This window comes from Nyctibius grandis, chromosome 1 (assembly GCF_013368605.1).
Source record: "Nyctibius grandis isolate bNycGra1 chromosome 1, bNycGra1.pri, whole genome shotgun sequence".
In the NCBI taxonomy this organism is placed as follows: Eukaryota; Metazoa; Chordata; class Aves; order Nyctibiiformes; family Nyctibiidae; genus Nyctibius; species Nyctibius grandis.
This window is the reverse complement of record NC_090658.1, coordinates 130,494,893-130,508,428: the sequence shown is the minus strand read 5'-3', so window position 1 is coordinate 130,508,428 and position 13,536 is coordinate 130,494,893. Positions and strand designations below refer to the sequence as shown.

Below are 13,536 nucleotides of genomic sequence, written 5' to 3'. Positions count from 1 at the left end.
CTCATGGCATCTCCTTTCCTCCACCCCACTGGGCTGATTCACAAATCCTTTTGGAAGAGCAATGCTGCCCCAGCCGGGCTGCTGCACCGGCCATCTCGGCACCACACCAGGCATCACACCCTTGTCTGTGCTGGTGCGAGAGCCACCACAGTCCATGGTGCCAGCAGGACACCCAAAGGCGTCCATTTCATCCCCCCTAAAAGGGAAACCACCTGCATGTGGCCAAGGGTGGGTTTGGATGCCTTAGCAATGGGCAAAGGAGTAGGCGGTGTGTGTGACGGGAGGGCTGTCTCCAGGGGGCTATGAGTTGGGGACAAAGGATGACCATAAGCACAGAACAGGGGCATGTTGGTGACTCCCCAAATACTCATGCAGCCTCTCACCTTCTGGGACCGTGGGCTCCCTGAGTCAGAGGTAAGTCATTTATGGGAGGCAAGCCAGCCCGGTTAGGTTGGGTTGCCTTGGGTTGGGATGGGTGACCTCTGGAGACCCCTTCCAGCCAACACACAGAAGCAGGCATCACAAAGTGCATGAGGAAAGTTGCTCCTCTGCTTTTTGGGGCCAAGCAGGAGGACGTAGCTAGGAGGACACTGCTTTGGCAGGTGCACATGGCTCAAGCTCAAGTACTGCAAGGACACAGCTTAATTTTATGTCTGGCAAGAGTAGGCTGTGATGTTGGTCCACGGGCCACAAGGAGGTCTAAGCTTTTCTCTTTGCTACTGATGGCCTAAGACCACCACTCAACATCCACCTACAAGACCACCCATCATGCAGCATCCCAAATTTGACCCACAGTCCATTTCTGAGGCCTCATTGCCTTGATCTGCATTTGCACTGAGGACCCTTTACATGGCCCTTGCACTGTGGAGCACCTTAAATGTTCATCCATCAGCATGAACTGTGAAAAACAGCCTTAAATGTGAATAAAAACCACGCTCCAGGCCCTGGCACTCACACCATAAATAAGCAAAATCCTTTGTGCTCATCAACACACCGAAGGCAAAGCTTTGCTTTCACTGTAATATCTACGTAGGACCTGGCATTGAAAGGTTGTACCCATGTGATGGCGAAAGTGGGATCAAGGCCACCAAAGTGACTCGCTGTCCCTAAGACACACCGTGAGAAGTGAAGGTACGCCCGTGTGATGCCTCGAGTCGATTCATTAGAAAGCAATCCACAATTTGTAAAGATAACCACGGATCTTTTTTATTTAAAAAAATGGAAGTAGAAAAGTTTGGCTGAAAACACCAACAAAAAAAAATAATTAAAAAAATAGCACTCGCACAGGAAATGTTTCTGTTTTGAAAACTTTCTCAATAGCCACAGCAATTTAAATCATAAAACAATCATCGTATAAAAACATATTTATTTAAATTAAATATTTTATGCAAACTCATATCTACACTCATTCAAAATGCATAGAGTCACACAAAAAAAAAAGATGGAATGTATTAGCTTAAAAACCTGTGAAGTTGTGTTGGTTTTTTTTTTTTAAGTATTATTTGCAATTATTATTAATACACATTTGGGACTGAAACCAGAAAATCATGGCCACGCTACTAACTAATCATTACCAAGTGCCATAGAGTAAACACTAAGATTAATCAATGTCATATAACTGATTTAAAATAAAGCTTCATCTTTATGAAAAGGAAGAGAACTTGAGCAATACAAAATCCGAGGGGAAGGAGTAATGGAAGGAATAAATCAATGTACAGCTTTACTACAAGCAATAACACGCCGGAGTCAGAGGAGGCACTGGGCACCGTGGCTCCAAACGCGGAGCCTTCGAAGGGTGTTCGATAAAATACGTGTCTGCTACAACATCACCTCTTTGCCCCAGGGCCCGTCCCCAGCCCAGCGGGGAGGGCAGCTCCAGGAGCCCCCGCCTTGCTGGGAGGCCAAGGGGAAGCCATGGCGGGGTGGACGCTGGCCAGGTCCTGCCTTTCCAAGCCCTGGCCTTACCCTCCTCCTCCTCCTTCTGCCCCGCTGCAGCCCCCCCGCTGGGCATCCCCGGGGCCAGCCCGGCAGCAGCCCTGGTGTCCTGTTCCCTCTGGGGTCTCCCAAGAGATGAAGCCCCCAACTCATAGTTTGAGGGCAGGGGGATGGGGGGGTTTAACCCCCACCGGGGCGGTCAGGCAGGTTAGGGCGGCCGCAGCCATGCTGACGCCGGGAGCCGAGAGCGGGGCAAAGCATGCCTGCAGCCTGTGCGTCCCTTCACCAAAATCACCTTCTTTGAGGGTGGCAGAGCCCTGGCACAGGCTGCCCAGGGAGGGTGGGGAGTCTCCTTCTCTGGAGATATTCAAAACCCGCCTGGACACGACCCTGTGCAACGTGCTCTGGGTGACCCTGCTTGGGCAGGGGGTTGGACTGGATGATCTCTAGAGGTCCCTTCCACCCCCAACCAGTCTTCCCTTTTATCCCATCCCTGCCTTTTCCCCTTCCAGGGTGTTTTGCCCCTGCCAGGACTTCAGATCTGCCATTTGCAGGACGCTGCCGCCCTCCCAACTCCAAAGCAGAGCTTGGGGTGCCCCGAAGTGGGGGGCAGCCTTCCCGCACTCCCAGGAGCATCTCTGCTTCAGAAGAGGGTTTTGGCCAAAGGGCTTTGGCATTGGGAAATCCCCCCCCCCAGCCCCATTCGGAGCAGGGCACCCGAGGCTTTGCACCGGTGCTGAGCTGATGACCAAAATCCTTTACCTACGCCACCGAGGAGACTCCACGTCCCTCGTGGTTCGGACTCAGTCACCTTGAGCGATGTCCCCGGGGAGCAACGCCTCGTAATACTGTGTCGGGTCCTTCCTCAGCCGGTCCAGGTGGCCCCGGACGGGGGTCTAGGAGACGCTGTAGTTATTGTAGTAGGTGGCCGTGGCATCGGCGAGGACGGAGATGAGGCTGGTCTCGGAGGAGTGGGAGCTGCCAGACGCCGGGATGTGTCCGTTGACCAAGACCCCGCCATGGTGGTCGCCATGGCTGGGGTTGTTGAGATACTGGTCGAACTCATTGCGGTCCATCTCCCCCAGGAGCTCGGCTTGGCTAAGCTGGTCCAAGGTGTCAAAGCCGTGGTGGTCAGGTGGTGGGGAGAGCTGGCCCAGGTGGGCATGGAGGCTAGGGGGGTGCAGGGAGGGGAAAGCAGGTGTGTAGTAGCTGGGAGGAGGAGGAGGAGGAAGGGGAGGGCAGCTGGAGGCCGGGGGGATCATGCAGGTGGTTGGCTGCGGCATGGGGCTGAGAGGGTGGTGGTTGCACGGGAGGGAGCTGCCCGCATACTCCGGGGAGTAGGTGCCTCCGGCGAGGTGGGAGCGGTGATGCTCTTCGGGGCAGGGCGAGGAGAAGAAGCTCTGCTCGGGGTCTATGGCATCCAGCGGAGACATCTCGGGGGGGGTGGGCAGCCCATAGGGGTAGGTGTCCACGCTGGTGCTGCCGCCGCTGCCCGGGGCCTCCCGGTACCCCCGGACGGACGGCAGCCCCGGGTGAGGGGGGTACTCACCCGGCCCCTCTTTCTCCCCCCCGCCCCGGCTGCAGGTCTGCTTCTCTGGCACCGCGTTCTGGTCCCGTGCCAGGCTGCCCAGCAAAAACCCGGGGTCCACCCGCTTGCAGATCCGCTTGACCTGCTTCTTCCGCCGCGGCCGGTATTTGTAGTTGGGATAATCTTGCATGTGCTTCACCCGCAGCCGCTCGGCCTCCTCCACGTAGGGACGCTTCTGCGAGAGGCTCAGAGCCTTCCAGGACTTGCCTGAAACAGAGAACGAAACTGCCCTGAGCGCCCGCGGCGGCTGTGTCGGGGTGGGGGGGACGGGGGGCTGCTCCCAAAGCTTGCGGGCTCACAGCCCAAGGGCAAGGCACAACCCAACGCCCGAGCCCGCACACACGGGGGACGCAGCCTGCAAACCCCCCAGGAGGACGAGACAGCAGCGGGAGGGCGAAGAAGGGGGGTATTGAAGCCACCGTAGGTCCACCAACTCCCCCCCCATCCCAAGTCCCCAAACAGGGTGGGTTCAGGGTGAGCTGAGCCCCACTGCAAATAAATCAGGGTGAATAAACTCCTCCAGCTCCATGGCTGGCTCTTGCAATGCCTCTGCGGGACGGAGCTGCCAAGTGGGGACGGCCGAGGCCACGCCTGGCTGAGCAGGGGGTCAGGACGTGGCGTCCCTGGATGTGTCCCAGCCCATGCCCTGCCAGGACTCGCACTGGGGCATATGGAGACCCGGGTGCCACGACCTTGCTGCTCCCTGTTTGAGATACACAAAGTGTCCCCACAACACAGGACAGCGAAGCAGCGCCAGGGCAGGGGAGGGGGGGGGTTGTAGCCCACCATGGAGGCTACCCCAGGCTGTTCCTCAGGGTAGGGAGAGAAATGAGGATACGGATCGAAGCGTTTGATGCCTCCCCATTGCCAGAGAGACAGCAGAAATAACATTCATAAGCTGAGATGCTGCATGGCAAAGCAGCGAGGAGAAAACCCAAACCACCAAAGAAAACACCACAAAACTGTCCAGGGAAACACAAACTTTGGGTAAGAGGCTGGACAGCAAAGCTGTGTTGCAATTTGGGCAGCTGTTTCTCAGGCTGTCTGGGCTCTGGGCTGGTTATTTCTGTTTGCCCTCTTGGTTTCCCATAAAAAAAATGGGGGTTGGGAGGAGGGGGAAACAGTGGATGGGGAGTGGGAAACAAATGTGTATTCAAAATGGGTTGTGATCCCTGAAAAGAAACGGCAGAAACATACACACACCCTCCAGCCACACAATATTGGGGTGGCCTAGTGAGTTTGGGGACAAAATGGGACAGCAAAGACAGGCCAGGAAAATTTGGGTGTCCCTCCTTGCACAGCACCCAGGGATCCCTAGCACGGGCGGCACGAGGAGTTTGCACCCCAGCAGGGTTTGCACCTGAGAGGTGGCGGGGTGTGCACATGGGTGTCCGTGCCCTGGGGTGCGGGACACCATCAGGCTTTGCACCCTGAGGGGTGGCGGGGTGGGTGCATGCACCCGGAGTGTGGGTCACCATCGGGGTTTGCACCCCATGGGGTTGCAGGGTGGCATGGTGGGTGCGTGGGTGCCTGCTCCTTGGGGTGCAGGACCCCATCAGGCTTTGCACCCTGTAGCATGGCCATGTGGGTGTAGGGGTGCCCACCCATGTGTGCCAGACCTGTCTGTATCCCATGGGGTGGCCGGGAGGATGCAAGCACCCCAGGGTGCCGGTGCCAGACCCGGGAAGGGCTTGCACCCCACGGGGTGACAGGGATGGCTGACGGGTGCATGGGTGCCCACCCTGGGGTATCGGATCAATACAGGGTTTGCACCCCATGGGATGCACGGGTGCCCACCCCGGGGTACTGGATCCAGATGGGTACTGGATCCAGATGGGTTCTGCACCCCATGGGATGCCTGGGTGGGTTCTGGGGTGCCCACCCTGGGGTACTGGATCCGGGTAGGGTTTGCACTCCATGGCATGCCCAGGTGGGTGCATGGGTGCCCACCCCGGGATACTGGATCCAGATGGGTTCTGCACCCCATGGGATGCCCCGGTGGGTTCAGGGGTGCCCACCCCGGGGTACTGGATCCGGATGGGGTCTGCACCCCATGGGATGCCCGGGTGGGTGCACGCACCGCAGGGTGCCCCACTCGGAGCAAGGGCAGCCCCCCGGAGATGGATGCACGGCCACCCCCCGCCCCTGGTCGCCCCCCCGAAGCCCCGCACCCCCCGCTCCTCACCGAGCATCTTGCTGAGCTCCGCGTTGTGCAGGTCGGGGTTCTGCACCGCCAGCCGCTTCCTCTCGTCCTTCGCCCACACCATGAACGCGTTCATGGGCCGCCGGATGCGGCTCTCGGAGCTTTTCTCCCCCGGAGGACACCGGGGGGGTGGCCCTGGTGGCAGCCCCTCGCCCGTGTCCCCCTCCAGCCGCTCCGGCCAGGGGTAGGTGCCCAGCAGCGCAGCCATGGCCCGGCCCCGCACCCCCCCCCCGCTCCCGGCCCCGCTCCCCGCCCGCTGCGCTGCCCTCGGGGTCCCCGCGCACTCCCAGCCTCCCGCCCGACCTCCCTCGTATTTATGAGCTCCTTGGAAAAAAAAAAAAACAACCCAACCCTCCTCCAATGACACCGAAGGTACTCGCTGCTCCTCCTTGTTTGCAAACTCCTGAGCCCCGGCTCAGAAGAAAACTTCTCCCCACCCTCTGCCCGGCACCCCCCAGGGAAGCAAAGAGGGGGGCAACACCCCTCAACGCCCCCTCTTCTGCTTCCCGCCCCCCTCCTCTTTTATTATTATTATTTTTTTATTATTTTGCCCATTGAAAGGCTGAGGAGGGAGTTGGAAACGGCCCTGCCACCCCTGCACGGCCCCCCTGCTGCCCCCCGCACCTCCGAGCCCCGAAAACTTCAAGGCTGGGGGAAATGCAGAGAGGGGACATGAGGGCACTGAGATTTTTTTTTGAGGTGGCCTGGAAAGAAAAGGAAAATGGCCCCCAAAGGGAGGTGCCCATAGGGGTGCAAAAGGTTCCTCCCCTCCAGCCCCCTCCCCAAGCTGCAGTGTGGCTGTTTGCAAGGGGAAATCAAGGCACGGGTCCCGCAGGTGGGTACCCCTTTTCCCCCCCATCCCCTGCTTTAACCACTAGTCCTGGCTGTGCTTTGCCACCCCACGTGGGTTTGGCACCCAAATTCCCAGGTCCCCTCGTATGGGAGGGAAACTGGGAGGCAATGAACCTGCTTGTCCACCCTGGTTGGGCTCCTGAGTGAGCATTGCAGGGGTCACAGGGGCAGGGATGGGGCTGGGCACAGCCCAGAGGGGCTGCAACATCCCTGCTTGGTCCCCACTGCCCATCCCTGGGACACTGGGAGGCAAAGGGCCGGTTGGATTCTTTGTGGCCTTTTTTCTCGCTGCCTCATCCTGCAAAGCCACCCCAGCCTGGCTGGGATGGAAGCACCACCGTCACGCAACGCTATTTCCCACTAACCCAGTTTGGTGCTCATGAGGGCAGGAAAGTCACCCCGGAGAAGCATTCCCCAAGCTAGGACGAGGGATCTCCAGGAAGACAATGGGACCAAAACTCCCCAGGCGGACCCCCTTGCTCAGCTCATCCCTGCTACCTGCCCTGAGGAATATATTTAGTCGCTCGATTCCTTTATGATTCTGACCCCCTGACATGGGCTGCAGGGCCGCAGCGGCTCCGCTTTGACTGATTGTGGATTTCCTCTCCGTGTTGCCAGAAAGCCGCCGGGGCCGGGGCACCGCATGGGAAGGCATTTCCTCGGGCTGGCGGCCGCTGCCCCATCTAACCCCTGCGCGGAGGGGAAAAACCCAGCGCGGATCCTGAGCCGGGGTGTTTGCGCAGGTCGGCGGCGATTTCCCACATGCCTGGGTGTTCCTATTGACTCTTGTCAGATGACGAGTGATGGAGAGGGCGGTGTGTAAATGGGAGCTCTGCGGGGTTCAGGATCCGCCTGGGTTTCCTGGTCTTCCCTCCTGCAGCGGGATCCCCGCGGTTCTGGTTTCTCGTGGGTTACGGCGATTCGGGGGGCTGGAGGGGTGGAAGCTGTCGACTTCGCTTGCAGCAACCGCCTCTTCTGAGCTTTTCCCCGGGACCGAATTAAAACCCTGCGGAAGCAACAGCATTTTCCAAAGGAACTGATTAAATCTATTAAGCTATTTACAAGTGGGCTTGATCAGAGCTGCGTTATCTGGGAATACAACAGGAAGGCAACTTCTCTTAAATCTAAAAGGCGCAGGAGATTTCCTGGTCTCAGGACAGATTTATAAACCCTTTACACACACACACACACACACACACATGGAGGCCGGCACATCGCAACTGCCTTTCATCTGTGTTTTGGGGACAGCCCGTGCCGTCCCCGGCTTTGCACAGCGGGCTCCGGCTCTCTCCTCAAGTCCCGTCTCACGCCTTGAAGTGCAGGGATGGGGCAGGGAGAGAGGATGCCAAACCCTCCGTCCTGCTCCGAACGGGTCTCCTGGGTGCATTTTGCGGACGGGAGTTGCTGCAGAGGTTGGCAGCGAGAGGCTGGGAAGAAAACCCGTAACATCCTTTTATTTTTTGATTTCCCTTTAGTAGGGGTTGAAGTGCACTGAAAAAGAGACTGCCCAAAGTTGCAAGGTTTTATTTTGAATATGGTGTTACACCACTCAGTGTTATTTTTTAATCCTCGGGATGCACAGGGCCTGAATATCATCATTACTATAAAAACCACCTCTACTCTCGAGGCCCTGGAGGCCAGAAAATTTTTTGTAGTGCTAGCACAACATATCCCCTCCAGGGAAAAGAAAAGGAACAGATGAATTCCACTCGATCCCTTTTACACGACACACGGCAGTGCCTCCGTCCTGCACTGCGCTCCCAAGCTGGGGTGTGCAGGATGGGAGGAAAGTGCTGGGTTAATGGTTGGACTTGATGATCATAAAGGTCCTTTCCAAGACGATCCTATGATTCTATGAAAGGCTGGGGCGAGGATAAAGCGCTGAGCAGGGACAGGACCTGCATCCACCTCGTGCCTCTGCTGCAGATGCCTGGAGGCTCTTGGAGCAACTCACCCGGTTTTCCTGGTCTTCAATCAATCAATCAGTCAGGTTGGAAGAGACCTCGGGGATCATCGAGTCCAACCATTGCCCTGACACCACCCTGTCGACTAGACCATGGCACTAAGTGCCATGTCCAGTCTTTTTTTAAACACCTCCAGAGATGGGGACTCCACCACCTCCCTGGGCAGCCCCTTCCAATGGCTAATGACCCTTGCTGAGAAGAAATTCTTCCTAATGTCCAACCTGAACCTCCCCTGGCACAGCTTGAGGCTGTGTCCTCTTGTCCTATCGCTGGTTGCCTGGGAGAAGAGGCCGACTCCCACTCCACTACAACCTCCCTTCAGGTAGTTGTAGACTGCAATAAGGTCACCTCTGAGCCTCCTCTTCTCCAGCCTAAACACCCCCAGCTCCCTCAGCCGTTCCTCGTAGGTCAGACCCTCCAGACCCTTCACCAGCTTGGTCGCCCTCCTCTGGACTCGCTCCAACACCTCAACATCCTTCTTGAAGTGCGGGGCCCTTCGCTATTCCCTCTGCATCATGGGGGTAACACCGCTTGATTCCCCCCCAGGTACTGCAGGGGTAAACTCAGGTGGCTTTTCAGAACCCCCCCGAAACACACGCTGGGTCTTCCCGTGAGGTCGCAGGACAAAAATACTGCAAAATATTTCTCGTTTAGGATTTTCTCCCACGCTGTAAGACAGCACCTTCCGAGGGGCCCCCACGCTGCATTTCGAGTGCAAACAAAAATAAACACTTTTTTTTTCCCTTCCCCTTCTCCTTTAGCACCTGGCATTCTGATCGCATTAGTAAGATGGGTTTCATTCTGCACCCGACTTAAAATGCTGGTTAAACCTGTCCTGTAGGAAGCTCTGCGTTACATAAAGGCAGCTGGGGCCATGTGAAAATGCCACCTTTTAATTGCGACCGTATCAGGGTAATTAGCAGCAGTCTGGAAAAACTCATCTTTCCTTTTATGCTTACCTTCCCGATTCTGGTGCAACGCTCACCTGTATCTGGGGCACGGGAAGGAGCGGAGCTCTCCCAGGGCTTTGAGAGCAGGGAAATTACGGCTAAAAGCTACAAGCTAAAATAGACCGAGCAGACAAAGGGTGGAAGGCAGCTTTGTTCTCCCCCTTTTCACGGATGGGGAACGGTGGCAGCAGCTCCCATGGGTGATGCAGAAAATCTGTGACCGGACTTGGATTTTGCACTGTGTAGGTGAGACCATCCCCACTCTTTAAAAATATCAATTTTTGGTGTGGATCCGACATCTGGCGTCATCCTCGGCTTGCAAACGATGGGTCTATTTTCACCAAATAATCCCCCTCCCTGCTTCAGAGACATTAAAATGTGTTGAGAAAGCGCAGATCCTAAATTAGCTCAATATTCACATGTTCCTTAATTATTGACGAAACTCTCGTCTCCCAGGGGCAGGTTTTGCAGAGGCAGCTGGGGGTTCCCAGCAGAAGAGCCGGCTCTCAGCGGTGCAGCTCCCACCTGCTTTGCCCACCGAGGCAGAAAAACCAACCTTGCCCACCACCCATCCTCCCTGGGTCACAGAATCAATGAGGTTGGAAGAGCCCTCTGGGATCATCGAGTCCATCCATTGCCCTGACACCACCATGGCAACTAGACCATGGCACTAAGTGCCATGGCCAGTCTTTTCTTAAACACCTCCAGAGATGGTGACTCCACCACCTCCCTGGGCAGCCCCTTCCAATGGCTAATGATCCTTGCTGAGAAGAAATTCTTCCTAATGTCCAACCTGAACCTCCCCTGGCGAAGCTTGAGGCTGTGTCCTCTTGTCCTAGCGCTAGTTGCCTGGGAGAAGAGGCCGACTCCCACTCCACTACAACCTCCCTTCAGGTAGTTGTAGACTGCACTAAGGTCACCTCTGAGCCTCCTCTTCTCCAGGCTAAACAACCCCAGCTCCCTCAGCCATTCCTCGTAGGTCAGACCCTCCAGACCCTTCACCAGCTTGGTCGCCCTCCTCTGGACTCGCTCCAACACCTCAACATCTTTCTTGAAGTGCGGGGCCCAGAACTGGACACAGGATTCAAGGTGCGGCCTCACCAGTGCCTTCCCCAGGGACCACTACTGAGACCATTTATTTCCTAGGAGGAGAAACCAGAGCCTTCCCCTTATACAGTCCGCAGCGAAAAATGTGGACAAAAAAAAAGATACTAAAATTTTCAGCACATGCACTCATGGTTCTGAATACTTCTGCTCTATTTTTAAAATGCAGCTTTAACAGTTACCAAATAAATGTATTTTAGTCCCTTTCAGTTAAAAGGGACTAGCAGAATTTCCCTCTTACACTTTAAAATTTATAAACATGGATGAAGGTAAGAAAAAAGAACATCTTTGAGTGTCTCAGAAGCAGAATTTCAGTTCTGACTTGCTGAGAAATCGAGCTTCAATTTGGCTTTGGAACAATCTTCCCACTTCTGCCACTACAAAAGTTTGTATTTTCACCATGTTCACCAGTCCCACACCACTAAAAGTTCGCTTCCCCCTGCCTGGGACAGGTATGGAGCCCTTGGTTATCGTCCAAGTACTCTGTGAGCTCAGATCCTCGGCCACTCACACTGCGTGGATGAGATTTACAACCCTTCACGTAGCAAACCCCATGCTGCCCAGGAATGAGGAGGAATTAAGCAAAGGACGGCTTCAGACGCTTGCAATCCTCACGCTGTTTGAGGACACACTATCATAAAGATCTTTTTTTAAGCTAGGCGTGATGCTATGCAGTGTTTCCAATAGACTTTGTGTGGTTTTCCTCTCTTCTTGGAGCTTCCTTCCTCCTCTTAGTGCTGGCAGATTTGGAGGTTTCATGACGTAAATTGTGCCTTTTGAAGGTGGATGCTTCAAGAACTTCAATCTTGTGTGTTTAAACAGGAGAAAATTGGTTAATTACACTGGAGCATTCAGCTAATTTCCATCGCCGAGAGCTGATTATTTGAAAGAAGGCAGCACCAGAACTACCTTCTGCTTAAAGGAAAATGGCATTAATTGAACGTGATGCTGAACTGGATGGGTCCCCAAGTTCATTTCTTAAGTTCCACAAAGCAGCTGCGTCTCAGATACTATCTAATGGACTGAAATTCACACAGACGTAAGGATACGGGGTTCTGAAATCTTAATAGGTTGTCCTGAAACTTGTACTTAATAGAATCACGCATCTGTGCTTTGAAATAACCCTGGTTGTTACTTCTGCTTTACACTGGTTGTGTGTAAAGCACTAGAGCTAGTACATCCATGTACAAGTTGGGGACAGACCTGTTGGAGAGCAGCGTAGGAGAAAGGGACCTGGGGGTCCTAGTGGACAGCAGGATGACCATGAGCCAGCAGTGTGCCCTTGTAGCCAAGAAGGCCAATGGCATCCTGGGGTGGATTAGAAGGGGTGTGGTTAGCAGGTCAAGAGAGGTTCTCCTCCCCCTCTACTCTGCCCTGCTGAGGCCGCATCTGGAATATTGTGTCCAGTTCTGGGCCCCTCAGTTCAAGAAGGACAGGGAACTGCTAGAGAGAGTCCAGCGCAGAGCCACGAAGATGATTAAGGGGGTGGAACATCTCCCTTATGAGGAGAGGCTGAGGGAGCTGGGTCTCTTTAGCTTGGAGGAGACTGAGGGGTGACCTCATTAATGTTTATAAATATGTAAAGGGCAAGTGTCATGAGGATGGAGCCAGGCTCTTCTCAGTGACATCCCTCGACAGGACAAGGGGCAATGGGTGCAAGCTGGAACACAGGAGGTTCCACATAAATATGAGGAAAAACTTCTTTACAGTGAGGGTAACTGAACACTGGCACAGGCTGCCCAGAGAGGTTGTGGAGTCTCCTTCTCTGGAGACATTCAAAACCCGCCTGGACGCGTTCCTGTGTGACATGATCTAGGTAATCCTGCTCTGGCAGGGGATTGGACTAGATGATCTTTCGAGGTCCCTTCCAATACCAAACATTCTGTGATTCTGTGATGTTGGAAAGAAATTCAAGGAACGGTGCCTGTTGCACCCATGTGGATTGTCACACAGCGTGCACCAGTGCAACCTCCCATCTTTGCCTTGAAGGCTCTGCAGAGTCGGACACAGCAAGATCAAAACAGTTGAAGCCCACGAAGCTCACGCAGACTTTGGTTTGATGCTGATATCAGACTACTTTTCCGTGGCCTCTGCTTTCCAGGATACAGTTTTGTGCTTGCAGGTAATTACAAGCACAAAAGTCAGCATATATATATATCGCTGCTCCCAAAATTGCAATTGCAAATCACGTAGCTTGGCACGGAGCAGCCTTTGCACCGACAGTTAATTTCAAGGCTCAAAGCGAAGAACACCACTATACCTGCGAAGAATGGAAGTAACTCACGAGAAACCATCAGCTGCGTAAGGCTCCCGATGCAAAAAGGACATTTTTCTTCTGTGTCACCAGTGACCTGGGTTTACTAAAACTGAGAACATTTTAATACCTGTGCTGTGCGTGCATCACTCTGGGTTTGGAAGCGAAAGCAGAGTGGCGACTCACATGTTGCTTAGCTTCTAGGTCATTTCACTCGGACGTACACAATTTTGTGCTGCAATGTGTGAGTACAATGGAGAAACATATAACAAAAGACTCTGCTGTTTGGAAGTCTGATTTTCACAGAAATGAAACCCAAGTAATTTCTTTGTGCTTACATTCTGCTAATTTCACCATTTGGGTAATGATGTAATTCTTTTTCTTACGCTTTCTAAAAAAGACCACCTTGCCAAACCGGAGTTTGGTTAAAACTGGACTCACAACCCACTATAAACAAAAACCAATTTATTACTTAGAAACCTGTTCCCATTGTTTCAATCATCCATTTCACTAGATATATCTGGTAAGAAGAGCTTTTTGTCGAGCGATGAAAAGTTGGCACACCACTGACACACGCACAGAGCAGCGCAGATAAGTGAATTGCTCGTTTCAAATGTTAATCTATTATGATAATTCTTTAAATTATGATAATTCTTTAAATCTATTATGATAATTCTTTACTCTAT

The 13,536-nt window shown here is 54.1% G+C and overlaps 1 protein-coding gene across 1 annotated transcript; it reads right to left on the bottom strand.

Moving 5' to 3' along the window:
- Positions 1–1,190: 1,190 nt before the first annotated feature.
- SOX7 (SRY-box transcription factor 7) lies at positions 1,191–5,934 on the bottom strand. The gene is made up of 2 exons (XM_068403998.1): positions 5,709–5,934; positions 1,191–3,730 (listed from the first exon to the last, which is right to left on the bottom strand). Exons 1-2 carry the CDS (start codon positions 5,932–5,934, stop codon positions 2,832–2,834), a joined length of 1,125 nt encoding a protein of 374 aa, XP_068260099.1. The 3' UTR covers positions 1,191–2,831.
- Positions 5,935–13,536: the final 7,602 nt, after the last annotated feature.